We start from the raw sequence: 17,356 nt of genomic DNA on the forward strand, positions 1-17,356 counted from the left end.
AGTGGAATCCTCCCCGTCTGTGGCGGTCCGTTTGGCCACCCACTTTGACACCACTGTGATATGTCAGATGGTCTTTGTTTTCCATCACCCTCTTAACCCTCTTGGCGTGGGCTCACCGTGCGAGGGCTGTTATGGTCAATATGGGAAGATGAGGGATTGTTGACCTTCACCGTGCTCCTCGGAGGCACAGCTGAAGAATTACCCTGTCCCTCCTTCTGGAGTGACTCCTGCTCCACCTCACCACTCAAAGCAGACTGACACACAGTCAGTCAGATTGTATAAACAGATGTTTCCAGGGGGAAACTGTTGACCACTCGCACTGAGATCAAATGGAGGTGTGCATGTTTAGTGTATCCAGTTCCACATGTGTTCATGTGCACACTGCTATGCTGTGTTTTTACTAGTTCTATGTATGTATTTGGACTAAAAAGACTCTTGGGATGGGTGAAATTGTTTTCTTTTTCCCCTCATACTGCTTGTTTCTCTAACTTTTCCTGTCAGTTGGAGGTGTTATAAGTCCTCGGTGCCTCTGTTAGCTCCACACCTCTCGCAGGTGTACTCCCTGCAGACCACAGGCTGTGGGATCTGTTCACCACTCAGGTCTCTGCGCCATTATTCCTTTTTCCCCTCCTTCTCTCTTTCCCACGCTCCTGTCTTGCTTCCCTTGGAGCTCCAGTGTTGGGATTTCCTCACCTTCAACACATCCGTGTGTTTATGCTCCAGCAGTACTCCCCGCAGAAAGTTCATAAATTAGCAAAATATGCCGCAGAGATATCTCTCCCACACTAAGATATGTTCAACTACAACCACCGATGACAAGAGCGTAATGGATAAAAATGATGTGGCGTGACCTCGCTGGGGAAATGTATCTGTCTCCTGACCTCAGCTGTCGTATTAAATAAATGGATCGGTGTCAGATGTAAAGAAAACATGTTGAGGTTGTCAGTGAAGATATGATATTCATGCAGCTTAACAATGAGATGTGTTCCTTTCAGCAAGTTACTATTAACACCTTCAACGTTTATCTTGGATCATAAAAGGAGGTACAAGGGCTGGATGTTTTTTTGGCACTGATCTAAATGTGTCTGTAGTACGGACTATTTAAGACCGTCGATTACTATAAGCTGGCTCAAAATTTTTGTTCTAAATTGTACTCTTTTTGACTTTTTTTTTTTCACAAAGTTCCTGATTTAATTAAAAAAATGACTGATTTTAGACTGTTCTGTTCAGGATAAGGATGTCAGTTTTGTTATTTTTGCTTTTGATGGCCAGACACTCTTTAACTTGTAACTAAGAAGTATCTAGAAAAATATGCAACGTGACCTGAAATACAAAAGGCCTTTCTTTTTATTCCAGTGTGCTGTTGACTCAGGGAGCTTTAGCGCTGTATTTCAAAAGGTTATCCATTTAGAGGTGATGAAATTGTAATGTCTGTGATTTAAATGCCTTGCCTTAACTTTTATTTTCTGTTGGTTTTGCTGGCAAACAGCTGACTAGCCCTGTTAACATGTGGAAACACAGTGCCCATTGCCCACCGTTGCCTGCACTACACTGTGCACCACCCAGGTTGCAAATTTACGAATCCTTGAATAGTGAAGGAATCACCCGCCCTAAGCTCCCTATGATTGGCAAGTACAAGTAAGGGTGAGAATGGCAGGGTAAGGCAGAGTAAGGCGGGCCTTTCTTTTGTTATCCTAGGATTCGCAAATTAACGTCTAGGTCGGGTGGGAGCTAACCATAGACTGGAGCAAAGCCAGTAGCGCCACTCATTCGTGATCATCACAGGTAACACCAACCCGCTGTTGCTGCGGAAACATGGTCGCCACCCTCCAGTCCGCCCCCACAGGTATCCCTGGTGAGTAAGTGGCTTCATTTTGAGCTTCAAAACCTTTTTAGCATTGCTAGCTATGTTAGTACCACTGGCTGTGCTGACAATGCTAATGGTGCTAACTGAGCTAAAAGTGATAACATAGTCAACAATGCTATCTGAGCTGCTTACTCATCAGGGCAACCTGTGGGGAGACTAGAGGGAGGGCATTATGTCTCCACGGTAATCCTGTTGGGTTGGGACGGCATTAATAGTGGTAATAGCCACGAGCTAACATTAGCTCCCATCAGATCAGGGTGCTGCACAGTGCAGTAAACACAAGAGTAGCAAAATGAACCAATAAACCAATATGCAGAACCCACCAAAAATATCCTCTGCAGTTAACCAATTACCCGTTAACAGCTGAAATCCTCAGTTCAGGTAAAGTTCTTGTATGGCTTTTTTGTACATTGTACATTTTTCCTCAAAGTGAGGTATGGAAAAAGTCATATATTGGTTCAGAACACCCAGCCCTGCCCAGGCTGTAAGTTAGATGTTAAACATCTGCCTCCATGTGCCTGTTGATGGGCTTTACGCAGCCGTTGCCTTGAAGTGGCCAGATGGTCGTAGCTGCTCCCTTTGTGGCATTCAAACTGAGCTCAGCCTTCTCTGATTGCACAGAGAAGCGAGGGCAAGGCAGTAAGGACTCTCCATTTGTCACTCTGTATCTGCTTTCAGCCTGCATATTTGAAAGTTTAAATGTGAAGGGTATACTGTTTGCATCCATATGCCACCATGAGGTATGCTGTCAGATGCTCTCTTTGTCGAGACATTTGTTTTGCACTCTATAGTCTGCCTAGTAAGCAAGTGAGCTGTCATTTATTATTCTCCTCAACTGGAAAATCTCATCAGAGCCAAATGTTCCATCTGTCCGTCCGTAGTTTCCATCTCTTTCCACAGAGTGAACCCTGCGTAGCCTCTTCAGGGTGGCTGGACGGGTAGTGGAGTGATGCAACACTTGTGCAGCTCAGATTGAAAACACGTGGAGATAGAAACCTCATTCAGATATCTGAGGCACGTCCGGGAATCATGACACCGAGCCAAACTCAAGCATTTGGTTCCTGTAGTATGAAATCACTTCCTTGCTGACTCTGAATTTCCAGGTCGCAGGTTTATAGACACAGAAACTTTACTGTTTTTGCTGTTGTCATGTTCATAACTTTATTATACATTATTTAGAACAATTTATAAACTCTAAAAGTCTTTACAGATACTGTCAATACTGTATGCAACATGTAGTATAAATAATACATGTTGAAGCAATACAGGGACAAAATGGAAAATATTTTAAAGCACCTGGAAACTTGGTTTGGATCTGAGCATTGCTCTTTAACATTAGAGCAGCATTCATCGATTTTTTTGGCCACCTATGTGCAGAGGAACAAGCTGTAAACACCACTGACATATTAGCATTTTATATAGTTGTTATTGCAAATGTACTCTGTTTGGTCTCCACTATCTGCTGATGGAAACATTTGTCTCTTAAGCTGCTAAATGCTCCTTTATGTTTACCAGCTTGTTACTATCTTTGTCTATTTGGTGCTGAGCCGGTAGTGAGAGCCAGAACAGTTCAACTGTGGGCTCTGAAACCAAAATAGTGATCGAAAAAGATGCTCAAAGGGAACTGCAGAGTCAGATTGTCTGTGGGTTTGTCACAACAAGGGGAATATTGATTTGTGCAGCTTTAATTATTTATGAATAAATAAGCACAACCAAAGTTGAATCTGTTATCTGTTATCTGTTATAAATTAATAATGATCAAATCTGTTTCTTTAGGACAGTGTCAGTGTGGTTTCATAAGATTTGATTACGGTCTCCTTGACAACCAAACAGCAACCCAACAAGTGTCATCTGTTTCTGATGACTATATTGTTAAAATCTGATTGCTCGGTGGAAATACATGATGTCACTTTTTTCCAGCAGGGCCCTGCCTAATTCAAATCTGTGAGAACAGTCTTGGCAAGACTATGATACTCTTTTTATAGTTGATTTATCATTTCAGTTATTTTTTTATTTTTTCAAGCAAAACTATGTTGGTTCCAGCTTCTCAAATGTGAGGATTTGCTGCTTTTATCCATTTTATATAATTGGAAAGTGGATATTTTTGGGATTTGGAGTGTTGATTGCAGAAAACATGATATTTGAAGAAGTTATTATAGACTCTGGAAAACTGGAATGAGTGTTTTTTTTCACTACTTCTTGATATTTTATAGACTAAATCAGTCGATTAATCAGATTTAATCAGAGTAATCAATAATGAAAATGATTTCCCTACTAAGATTAAGAAATGATTTATACATGACAATATGGACAAATTGGATAACATATTTCTTGGAATAAGGAACGTGTTTGCTGGTTCGCCCCGCCCATCCTCATTGCTTAAAATTTAATTTACCTCCTTTCTAGCTGTCTGCTTTGATAAGCAAGGTAAATATCAAGGTAAATTATATGTAAAGACCCGTCTCCACCAAACACTTTTGGTATAGTAACTTTGGAACCAAAAGTAACCCTTCAGACACGAGGCCCATTTCCACTGCAGGAACTTCGGGGTAATTTTACGGGGCCGGGGCCGTTGGTGCGTGTCTCCACCGCAGGAACCACCCCCGAAGGACGGAGTTCAAGGACGGAGTTCGAGAGCTTTTACAGGGGCTAAACAAGTCCCTGCCTCGGAGTAGGTACTCAGAATGGCCCTGAATAACTCCTGGGTGGGGCTTGGGGGTTACTTGGTGCTGATTGGATATACTCAAGGCGGGATGTGACGTCAACAGAAAGCGACAAAATAGCCGGCATTTTTAAAACTCAGATGCAGATGAGTCGCATTTTTAAACGAAGAGACACGCCAGAAACCCAGCTACCACCTCAGCTCCTTCCATGTTGATAATCGTCTTTCTTATGTCTGATTTCTTCTTCTTACTTTTGCTTCTTCTTCTTTGTTTTTGTTCTTCTTTGTTTGTTTCTTTCCCGCGTCGCCCCGGTCAAAATGGTCGCGCAACAATTACGTCACATCCAGAGCCCGGTAACTTTACAGAACCTTCCTCCTACTTCGCCCTCTCAGTGGAGACACGGCGGTTGAGAGGGCCGAGCGAGAGGATGTTCCTGTAAAGTTCCTGCTCCCCAAATAGTACCAGGAACTTCTTCAGTGGAAACGGGCCTATGGTACCTAGACCTTAGGTCCATTTAATGTTTCCACTGCAAACCGTAACCTTAAATGTGTTGCTCCGTCCAGCACTCACCGTATTCCCTTATCACCGGTGACACAGAGGGAAGTCTGCATCTCGTAATTGTCCACAGAACGTCCACAAAATGAACAAACTGCAGTGAGAGTCTCTCTCAATCGGATATTTAAAGATGGCATGTTTGTGCATTTAGTCCTTCTCAGGCAAGCTCGGGGGTTTGGTATTGCTGGAGCCCACAGGAAATCTTACTATATAATGACGAAAACTGTCTGTGGGTGTGTCTGTGGCTGTGTCTGTGGGTGTGTCTGTGTGTCTGTTCCACGTTTTTCTCCTCACTGACTTGGTCAATCCATGTGAAATTTGGCACAGTGGTAGAGGGTCATGGGAGGATGGGAATGAAGCAGTATTACACCAATTGGCCAAAGGGGGGTGCTATAGCAACTGATTGAATTTACAAAATTTGAATGGGCATATCTCATGCCCCGTATGTCGTAGAGACATGAAACTTTGCAGAGATGCCTGAACATAATCTAGGGACCAATATCTAAAGTCCCTCTTGGCAAAAGTTGGAAAACTTTCTAAAACTGAGCTTCTATAAGGCAATGAATATTGTGGAGGGCGTGGCTGATCACATAAAGGNCAACAGAAAAATGCTTGAAAATGGCTAAAAATGCAACCGATCGCTGTGGCTCCCCCTGTGGCTGAATGTTTTGGGGTTTTTTTCTAATTTTTGGTATAACTTAAGTCATGGTATGGTATGCTGTACTCAATGGGTATGGACTAGTTAATATATTTTTAAATGCTTGAAGATCCACTCATTACTAAAAGGTATATGTCATCCAAAAGAGCCAATAAAAAAACTGAAATAGTCAGTTGAAATTTAAGGTGTACTGATGGATTCACGTCCTCAACTCATGCATTGAGTAACACTACAAATAAGCATTCCACCTTAAAAGTCGCGGGCAGTTGCCCCAGTGAATTAAGTTATTTTTTTCTTAGACTACAGCTGCAGCAAAAAGCAGCAAAACATCCTTTCATTTTATAGTTATAGTTTACAAATGTATTTAAAACTCTCCACAGTATGAACAGTGGTTACACAAGCCTCAAAACCAGCTACAACTCAGCCCTGATCTGAGTGACCATCCGCTATTGACCAATCAACGGACTGCAGTGTTCACAGCTACAATTTTAGTACCAGATCAGTGTGCTAGGTACCCCAACAGAGGAGTGACCAAAAATGCTTGGTATGTCTATTATCTGGATATGATGACTGTCATAATGCCTAGCAATGTACTACATGTTCTGTTTGACAAGTGTCAAAAAGAAAAATGGTTGCTGGTCGCAGCTTTATGTGAAGTAAACAAAAGACTTTATGACTTCTATATGACTTCTACTTTATGACTCTATGACTGTATGACGTCTTTATGTAGGACGCCATCAAAATATTGATATATTAAGGAAACCATGGAAACCAAAGTCAGAAAACAACATGATCTTCATGTTTACTCCACTCCATCTTAATTGTCAAGTGCATTCCTTTTCCCCAACGTGTTATCTGACTGTTATCAGTTTTCACCCTGCTTTGCTTCACACTCATCCACTTTCTTTAGATCTCTAAGACACTATTGATCAGAGTCTGACAGGAAAGATGAATTACCAGCCAGACTCCACGAGTGCCCCGTCGTATGAATGATGATTTAGCCTGGCGTGTGTACATGTGTGCGGATGTGCTGAGGATCTTTCTCAGCTGTCTCCTCTGATCCTCTGCTCTTTGATGTGAGGGCCTGTGCTGTGTCGGAGGGAAATCTCCCAGAGCATCTTTATGCAGCACTGCTGGCTTTCCATTAGCCTGTAATACGATATGTGGTCAGTCTCTGTCTGATCTGTATCTGTTCTGATCTGTATCAGCAACATGATAGGTGAGAACGAGGCACACTCACAGTCAGATTTTCTTCTGATACAGCCAAGAATATAAACAGAAAAAACAGTTGAGATATTTTAGAAGCAATTTACTGTTTGCTGCACCTGGCCTTGAAACTGTGAGTGTCAAATCGTATTTTAGCAACAGGAATTAGGCAGGGCAGGTGAGTCGAGCCTTGGATTTGGACTTGTAAACTTTATATGTGCTTGTATATCAACAGTATCTAAGGGGGGTGGCGATTAGCAAAGGGCCAGTTGTTGTTTTCCTGAGAAAAGGCATTTTTGTGATATTCTAGATGTTTTAGTGAGGCTTTAAAAAGGCCCATTAACATCTTCCCATCCAATTCACAACACAGGGTGAGTATGAGTCACCAGGATTTATTGGCAATGGGTCAAAGGGGAGAGGTTTAACTGGGCTTAGGATATATGCATCTGGGTTGAAAAGTACCTATTTTTGAACTAACTCCCATTCAAACTGATAAGAAAGGCCTCTTCCTCAGGCTTTCTACGCTGCCTTCAAGTGCTCCGGCCTATCAGCTCCTCTTCCTGTTTGAGTCGGCCCCTTTTTCCGTCCTCATATGGAACTCATTTGTCTCCCCTGTGTGAGTGAATACAAAAGTCAGACAAACGCTGCAGCTGACTGCAGTGTTGGCTGAATCCATCCCACTGCTGCTGTAAGCAATCCTTGGACACTTTGCTCCCATCAGCCAGAAAGGTAATCCATTAGTTAGACAGTGAACCATCGGCTCTACCAGTCAGTCGACTGGGCATCCAGGCAGTTATCTGATCTGTTAGGTATTTATTATTGATTGAAGTGGGATGTAACAGCATGTATGTTGTGTTTCATTGGTTATCAGTGTGCAAGTTTTATGTCTCTGACTTAAAGTAAACTTTACATACAGACTTAATGATAATAGTTACCTGTAGTGAACTAACAGGCCCACTGTCAGTATACTGTCAGTTCAGACTACACAGTACAAGTAAACTAGTAGTGCGCTTGTTGCATTACATGTACACTAGCTAAGCTTTTGTGTTTTCTTTAAACACTTTTTAAAAGATTTTTGGGGCTTTTTTGCTTTTATTTGATGGTACAGTTAGACAGAAAGGGGGGGAGGTGAAAACACGCTGCAAAAGGCCGTGGGTCGGAATAAAACCGCCATCGGATACATGCTCTTCAACTGGCATGTAAGTGCCCCTTTTAAGCACAATTTAAGTAATACTACTACTAGTGTACTTCCAAGTTAAGTGTACTTTATGTTCAAAATATCACTTGCACAATTCACTTTGAGTTCATTTTAAACCAGTGGTTGAAAAAGTACTCAGATCTGGGTAGGCCAGCCTGTTTGCATTCCCACCTCGTCAAATTCTGACGCTTTGTCAGTAATATCGGCATCAGACACCAACACAAAAAAGCACATTTTGTGGCAGTATGATACATTGCTGGGCAGCATGAGTTTCTAATGCCAACAGCAACTATGTGATATAAAGAGCTGTGAAGACCCTGTAAGGGTGGGCAGCAAAAGATGTTGATGGAAAGTCCACTGACTATATTTTATCTTGAGAAGCTGGGATGAGATTGCGTTGCGTAGGCAGAAATGTGGAAAAGACAAACAAAAAAATGGCAGAATTTGGAAATACACCCTCCTCCTGCAGCTCCCCCTTCTCTGTTTTTAGTCCCTCCCACCTGATGACCATGAGCATATGCAAGCACTTTATACAGTAACACAGTGTTTCCCATACATTGATTTATTTAACTGTATTTCATTGTGGAATTCCGTGTGACACACTTTCTCCAAGCCCCTGGGAACAGTGCGCGGCTTTGAAGCCGATTAGATATAGTGGCCAAACCGTGGAATTACAACTTCCGGGTCCGTCACATGTTGCCACTGGGCCCAAAAAGACTTAGTCGTCTGTAAATCAGTGGATAATTTCTTTTAGTATCATAACCCCTGAGAAATCACTTCTTTTACTGTCAGGATTTGATACATTCAATCTGATAACATTTTTAAAGTCTTAAAGGGCTGCATGATAAAGTCATTTTATCCCCATTCAAATTAGCGGAGAGCTAAACCAAAAGTCAGCAGAAGTCTGTAGTATGTTTGCTACATGGGCACATGGATGCGGAAGGTCCAAAATTACACATAACAGTAGTTGTGTTAGGAGGAAGTGCACTTAATGTACACTTATAAACTGAAACGTGGGCCAATTTAGTTTGAATATACCAACAGTATTTTAACATAAGTATAGTTATTTACAGATCTATACTTAATGGTATGTACATAAGGTTTACTTGTTTATTGTGAAGAAAGTGAAAATGAAATTCTCATTTAGGCAGCTAATAAGATGTTGGTCTTGGCTGATCGAAAGTGTGCAGAGAGCAACAAAAACAGAGCGAGGAGGTGAGAGAAACTGAGACAGAGAGAGAGAGAAAGAGAAGAGACCCTCTGCAGCTCCAGCTCTTGTTATTTTAACCCAGATTCAGCACTGAAATATGGCCACCATGTGGACTCTCTCAAGAAGTGTGGCTCCAGTATCAGGCCAAGCCAATCAGAGGAGACGTGGCGGTCCAGGGAGGAGGGACGTGGGGAGGGTCCGGGAGTTAGAGTCTTGAGAGGGAGAGAGAGGCATTAAAAGTGTGTGAGCAGAGGAGGAGAGTCAAGGCAGAGGAGCCACATCTCCAGGAGAGCTGGACTATCCACAGACCAATGGAGACAGGTTCGACTATTGTTTTAATTTTCTTAATTATCCTGCATTCATTTCCCCATTTAACCTACTGAAGGGTGAACACTTGAGTCAGTCATTCATACTACTGTCCTGGGTTCCTGGCTGATGTAATAGGGTGTAAATATTATGTTTTAGATCTGAATCACAAGCTCCGGGATGCTGAGCAGATGTGCAGAAGTGTTTGGAAAGACTGGCTCCTTTGCTGTGGAAAACCTGACTATGCACTCCTTTTGTTATTGACTTCTATTATAACTATTAGACCCTGAAATTTTCCTTAAATAACAGACTTATTCTGTCCTTTAACGCCTACGCAAGAGCTTTGAAATGACACAAAATCAGATCAATGCCCAAAGTAAGACACACTACTAGTGCTTTTGCTATATTTGACATTCTACCATGTGGTTTATCTTTAAACAGAGCTGTTATGAGACAAGAATGTGTGACAGGACTAGTATTTGAGGTCCTCTGTGACCAATCATGTCCCGCATTCCCTTTCAGTAGCTACAGGGGCTTCTCATTCAAACAGATCCTCACAGATTATAAGCACTCCCTTTGTTTTAAAATTGCTTTGCTTTCTTGGGTCACCTAAGGCGAGAGAGTTGTGGGCTGGACATGTAAGGGAATCCAAAATAGAAGCTTGTAGATGCTCCATCGTACATGTTGTAGAAGCTTATTTCCAGTGCTCTCAGCATTTAGACCTACATAAACTCTCCCTAAACCCCTCATCCAGCTCTAAACAAACACTCTCCATGGTGATGCGTCACTCTAGTCATGGCATGTCCATAGATATGTAGATTGTTTCCGGTCAGTGGCAGTGTGGAAAGGTGTTTCCTGCTGTTTTGTTGCTGTGATAAGAGAAAGGCTGAGTGGACAACTATGAACAGGAGTTGTAGTAGCAGCATGGCTGTAGAGATGGCAGTATTTGTTTATTGGTGGGTTGGTTCACCACTTGAGTCCAGAGGTTCATGTTCCCCAGGGGTAAAAGCCTACAGACTTTGGTGATCCCTGGGGATTTCATGTTTTGCCATGACAGTCATCCTTGTCATTTTTGACTTTTAGTGACATGTCTTGACAATTATGTGATGGATTACCTTGAAATCATTCATGCTCCCCAAAGGTTGAAGCCTACAGACACTGGTGATCTCCTGACTTATCTTGTTTGTCCACTGTAAGGTTGACATTTTTGGCATTTAGTGACTTGACAATTGTTTGATGGATTGCCATGAAACTTGGTGCAGATATTTATGGTTCCCAGAGGTTGAAGTCAGATAACGGCAGTCATTCCCTGACTTTTCCTCCAGCACTACCATGAGATAAATATTGATTGGATTGTCATGAAATCTGGTGTAGACATTCATGTAGACCAAACATTGAATCCTACAGACTTTAGTGATCCTGACTTTTCCTTAAGTGCCACCACGAGTTTGAAATTTTTTACTTTTAGTGACATGTCTTGACAGTTATTTTCTATGGATTATCAGGAAATTTGGTGCATATATGATTCATGCAGATTCATGGTTCCCAGAGGTTAAAGCCTAATGAGTTTTTCTTACTTTTTCTGCAGTGCCACCATGAGGTTTCCACAACTATAGGATGGATTATCATGAAATTTGGAACATACATTCATGTTACCCACAGGATAAATTGTAATAACTGTGGTTATCCGGCTGTCCAACTTTTCATCCGACCAAACTTCCAAATTTTGAATATTTTGTTCATAACGAAAAACCTGCTAAACAAATGGCATTCCCATCAGCCTCTTCTGTAGCCTACTTTGTGTTTAATGCTAGTTATCAAATGTTAGCATGCTAACAAGCCAAACTAAGACGGTGAACATTGTTACCATGCTGATATTAGCATTTAGCTCAAAGCACCACTTGGTTTAAGTTCAGCTCCACAGAGCTGCTAGCATGGCTGTAGACTCTTGTTTATTTTAGTTTGAATGTTAATGGTCTTCCTCTGTGGCCAGTAAGGCATCTTTAACACACTATTGATCACAAGTGAATCCTGAATTTTATATTAATTCTTTCAGTAAGTAAAAGCTGCAAGGAAACAGAGGTCCAACTGCAGAGAAGTTCCCTTATAGCTCAGACTTTGGGGGAGCATATGTCAGATGGCAGGGAGTCTTGTAAGTGTGTGCTTGCATGGGGATTAGTGTTGGGGGTCAACGGGGTGGTGGGTGCAGTCTGAGGCTTGTAAACTCCTCTGTGTATGTAAACCGAGCCTGAAATAATCCTGGGTCTCCCCCCTGGTTACTCCGGGAGCATAAAGGACATCATAAATCCACCTCAAGTCTCACATATACAGACTCTGTCTTGGGAAACTTCTGTTGATGATAACTGCTTAAATCCGTCTGTCTGGGAACAGTGAGCAGACGTCTGGCCGTATGTTGTGACAAATACCAGGTACATTAATAGAACCAGACTTGCCCAGACTTGTTTTAGATCTACTAACCCACATTTAAGGGCAGCTTTGGATAAATTGAGACCCACTAGTAGGTACTGTGTAACCACCAGGCACGTGATGCAAACACACTGGAGCTAAGAAAGGTCATAGGTTAAGTGTCCAGGTCTTCAAAGCTCCATATCTCCCCAGCTGGTTCGAATTGTTTCAGCTCCAAAGTGTTTTCCAACAATATTCCTGTCAGTGAGGAATTAGTCTGTGCAACTGGCCAGCAAATGTTTGACCCCAAAACTTCGGACTTGCCTGTTTGTCTTAAATCCTTACGTCAAAGATGAGTCTCGTCAAAGTACCTCTGGGACGTCAATGGTCTTTTTTTATGAGGGGGTGGGAAGGGTTTCAAAAATGTCCAGCTAGTGAATGTGAGTCTGCATCTGTTCCTGCATCTGTTCATGGTGAGGCAACGAGAACGGCTTGTGATTCATAAAATTAATTTTGGTCCAAATCCACAGAGGCTGTCTGTGCCTGTTCTTATGATCTCATCTGTTTTACACAGTCCAAACATTCTCGACATTAGCTCACACACACACCACCCTGTACTGTAACAGAGACCACAGATCTGGGTCATTTTCTCTGCTGGAAAAGAAGAAGGGGGAAAAAGAGAACTGTTGTTGATATCTCTACAGGATGACAAAGATCAAAGTTTGTGTAATGCTCTTACTCGCTCACACACTCGCTAGGATGTGACCACAAGGGACAGCCGTGGCTCCCGCGACCCTCGCTGCAAGGGCATACCATAGGGGCGCTGAGAGATGGAAACCTCGCAGTGCGGGCAGCACACGTGTCAACAGCGGCCCCCAGATCCCTCTGCTGCTCTGCCAAACACTGGTTGGAGAATGACTAAGAGACTCCCGAGAGGCAGTGCAGGAAAAAACTCAAAGGGAAGAAACAAATGTCAGTTTTGGCCCAGAGCTGTATTTATAACATGAACACAAAGGCCTGTAATGCAGTCCAACTTCTGTGTTTTAATCTATGTACTGCTTAAATGTCTTTCATAGATACAATCTACAACTTTTCATAACTTGAAAAGAAGTAGTCTTTGACTGTTTGAATCTCTCGAGATCTTTCAGGAATCCTAAGGGCTCAAGATAGGTATGATGAAAAGGGTCTTTATTTTCTTACTGTGTTGTCCATTTACTGGAGTCTGTGGTTTTGTCATCAAAAGAAGGCAGGAACTTGAGAAAAACAGAAAACAAGGTGTGAAAATTAGGCCCATAATTTGGATGTAATTTTTGTATTAGTGAAATAGGCCGGTTGTAATTCCGTCAGAGACACAAGGACTAGACCTTTTATAGCAAATGGCTATACAATGGAACAGGCTCTCCTATTAAGGGGTGATTCAAGGACTTTCTGCTTAGAGAAGTAATCCACCATACAAGGAGTAGTGTGACATGAAATACACCTACTCACTGAGAGTTAGCCTAGCTTAGCATAAGGACAGGAAGCGGAGAGAAAAGGCTGTATCCAAAGTTAAAAAATACAAAACAGTGATAGCACCCAACTTTTCATAAAGCAACCCATTATTTCAGTGTGTCTTTAAAGTGTTGGCAGGGACATCTTTATACCTCAGAGCTGGTGACAGCTGTGGTTGGAGGCATTATTTTTTTTGGGTCGTCTGTCCGTTCATCCGTCTGTCCATCCCTTCATCCATCCATCCGTCTGTCTATCCCATTCTTGTGAACACGATATCTCAACAACACCTAGAGTGAATTTCTTCAACTTTGGCACAAACATACTCTTTGACTCAAGGATGAACTGATTACATTTTGGTGGTCAGAGGTCAAGGTCACTGTGACCTTGAATCCGTCTCATTCTTGTAAATGTGGTATTTCACTGGTTTCTCTGTTGGTGACATTAATCTTGGGTGCCCACTTTGAAACTGTGCTAATAGTATAGATCTTCTGTGCTGCCGGGTCAAAGATGTGTTTAAAACATCCATGTTTTACAATTTGCAGCTTCTTTGTAGCAACATCCACATGTGAGACATTGTCAGCTGTCATCGCTCCATATGAGTCTGGACAGACATTCATGTAAACTGTAACTGCAGCTTCACTGTTTCGCAGATGCATACAATCGTGAGGCGGTAATTCTAGTCTTTATTTATGTAAAGCTAAGCTAATTGCTATAATTTCTTTCAACTCTTTTGCATGTGACCTAACTGGCAAGAAATGGAATAAGCTATTTCAAAATACTGAACCATTTCTCCCCAAAACAGTTCTTTCATCAGCTTCAGAAGTTGCCTACTTAACGCTAGTAGGCAAGTGTTAGCATGCTAATATACTTCATTTAGACGGTACACATGTTAAACATTATACCTGCCAAATATCAGCATGTTAGCATTGTCATTGTGAGCATGTTAGCGTTTAGCTCAAAGCACCACTATGCCAAAGTACAGCCTCACAGCTGCTAGCATGGCAGCAGACTCGTTGTTTTCAGTTAGCACTTCCCATCGCAACTTTGTATCTAGCATTTAGCGACATCTGTTTTGTAACTTTTTTTTGCTGATAAAATTTGAGCTTCTCTTTATCAGCTCTCTTTTTGTTTTATGCCCTGAAGGCTGTCACTACTCATGCAAACCTCTGTTCCTGTTGCCTGAAACTCACTGTCTGTGCCCTACAGGATTTGCAGTGTGAAGACTTTCTTGACATTCAGCAAGTGTAAAAAAAAAAAATCATGAACTGGTTATAGCTTTAATCACTGCTGCAGAACAGCAGTCAGCACTAAGCAAGATATTTTTGTGACCCTGTGACAAATTTGGGTGTATTGTGTGTCGGTTGTGTAGGCCTTGGTGAAAGACGTTGCCTTTTTATGAACTGACACCATTCGCAGCTTCCTCATTGTACTGTAGTGTCACTGACTCAGCAGTGCAGCAGGGGTGGATGTCTCTGAGGTTATCAGCGGTCATGTGACAGCTGGACAAGCTGTTGTGTTATCAACCGTTGGCTGACCCCAGGTCAGCTGTGTGGGCTGCTTAATGAGAGGCCTCTGGCTTGTTTTTCTCTCTGTCTGCATCCGCTTTTCATCCCGCTGTTCCCACCTCCGTCTCCACTTCCACACACACAAACCAAGACATGCTTAATGTTTTCTCTATTTTTCATCTTCACAACCTCAGTCATGAAGATACACTGGGAGTAGAGAACATGAGTGTCCTGATCACAATCCTTACACATAAACACGCTGAAAACAGAAGAGGCCCACTTCAAATGAACACATCCCCACACAACTCATTAAACCCTCTCCTGAAGATCGACACCAGAAGCTTCCCTTCCTCCTCTCTCTGCTCCTCCTCCACATGTCTGCTTTTCCAAATATGACAGAGGAGAAACAGGAGAGCTGCACTTCCTCAAACAAAACAAAAATGACTGATCATCTTCAAGCTTCTTTTATACATGCAATTACATTTTATACATGCAATTAAAGCACTCACCCCCTTCTGTCTCTCTGTTTTATCTCCTAGGTGTGTCTGATGTGACGCCAGCGGGCTGGCTTAGGGAGCACAACTTCAATACAATGTAGACACCAAAAACCAGACAGAATAAGAGTCTGAAGACCAAGCGGACAGAAGGAGGGTGAGTTCAAGGAGGAGGAAGAACAGCTGTGCTGAAACAACACCAGGAGATAAGAAGTGAAAGAAGCAGAGAAAAAGAGAGGGAAGCAGCAGACTGTGAATCATTGACGTGAACCTTCTGTGTACAGCAGCGTCACCTACTCATTCCTGTGAAGTGTTCACTCACTCTCACATCTCCACTGGAGAAGGATCACGACCTCAGATCTCCGTCTTTTGAGGGCCTCACGCTCCACCTTTCCACCTCTCAGCAGCGCTAAGAACCTGAACAGAGGGAGCCCCCAGCCACCGTCAGCATGTGCCATGTCATTGTCACCTGCCGCTCCATGCTGTGGACTTTGCTGAGTATTGTGGCCGCCTTTGGAGAGCTCATCGCCTTCATGAGCACTGATTGGCTGGTAGGATACCCTCGAACCCCTGATGCCGTCTTCGGCCCCCATGGGGCCACAACAGCCGGAGAAGCCTACAGACCCACTTTAGGAATCTACGGCCGCTGTATAAAACTGCCCCACCTGAAGCGTGGAATACTGTGCGGACCGTACGCAATACACTTTGGGGAGATTGCCAGCGGGTTCTGGCAGGCTACTTCTATCTTCCTGGCGGCAGGGATCCTGCTGCTGTGTGCTGTGGCGTTCATCTCGGTCTTCACCATGTGCTTCCAAAGCATCATGAAGAAGAGCATCTTCAACGTGTGTGGACTGCTGCAAGGGATTGCAGGTGAGATGTGCACACAACACTTATATTTTAGTTTTTGGTGCATATTGTTGATCAAAAGAATGATTACTTCCCGCCACAACATTTGAATGCTCCCTGAACAACTGTGAAATAATAGAAATAAACACTAAAAACCCTGCCGTCAGAAACCCCCAAAACAAAACAACCAAAAAAAACAAAACAGTGGTCACTATTTTCTTGCTGTCTGCACATCTGTCTTGCTCAGACTGGATCCTGTGTTCATAGTGTCAGTTATCACAGGAGGGACTGGCTCCGCTGCGTCTGCAGTGACACTCTACTGATCGTGGCCATTTTGTTTCAAAAATCAAAGTGAAAAACTTGGTATTGGTAAATTACCTCATGTGGTCACTAATAGATACTCTTCAGTCATGGCACTGATAACATGAGGGTTTAATGTCCAGCAGACAAGAATAATTTCAACGGCGGCCACCATTTTCTTTATGTCTGCACATATATCTTGTGCAAGACGAGATCCTGTTTTGTTAGTAGTCTCCATGTGTGAAAGGAAAGTATATAAATTTAATCTGATTTGGTAAAATGTGTGAGAGACTAGAAGGGGAAGCAACTGATTTTTTGAACACTTAACTCATTATAGTGGTGACTCAGAATCCTCCAGAGATTTGAAGCTTTATATGGGGAAGTGACTTCCTGGTAAATGCTAGCACTTGTGGGACTCATTACACTGAAAACCTATCAAAATAACTGCTCTTCATAATTGTCCATGTAGACCCAGACAAGAAAAATGTGCTTGTGTTTTGCACTCTGATCTAAAGAGAACAGAGAGATCTTAAACCTAACTCAGTTCCTCTAACCTTTAATTGTTCCTCTTCATTCCTGTGGCGTCCACCGTTCATCAAGGTAAATGAAAAGTTTCAGCCGAACACATTCATTACGAGCGCCACAACTCCC

General features: G+C 42.6%; 1 protein-coding gene across 2 annotated transcripts in view; it reads left to right on the forward strand.

Moving 5' to 3' along the window:
- lhfpl2a (LHFPL tetraspan subfamily member 2a) overlaps positions 1–17,356 on the forward strand; it is a 59,599-nt gene that overhangs the window by 29,623 nt on the left and 12,620 nt on the right. Inside the window, exons 1-2 of one of the 2 annotated variants that reach the window (XM_050052382.1) lie at positions 9,562–9,678; positions 15,605–16,429. In XM_050052382.1, coding sequence (XP_049908339.1) covers positions 16,009–16,429 — 421 coding nt within the window. In that variant the 5' untranslated portion in view covers positions 9,562–9,678; positions 15,605–16,008. Of the gene's footprint in view, positions 1–9,561; positions 9,679–15,604; positions 16,430–17,356 lie in introns of those variants that run through there. The other variant, XM_050052381.1, reaches the window with a different exon arrangement.

This window comes from Epinephelus moara, chromosome 9 (genome assembly GCF_006386435.1).
Source record: "Epinephelus moara isolate mb chromosome 9, YSFRI_EMoa_1.0, whole genome shotgun sequence".
Taxonomy (NCBI): Eukaryota; Metazoa; Chordata; class Actinopteri; order Perciformes; family Serranidae; genus Epinephelus; species Epinephelus moara.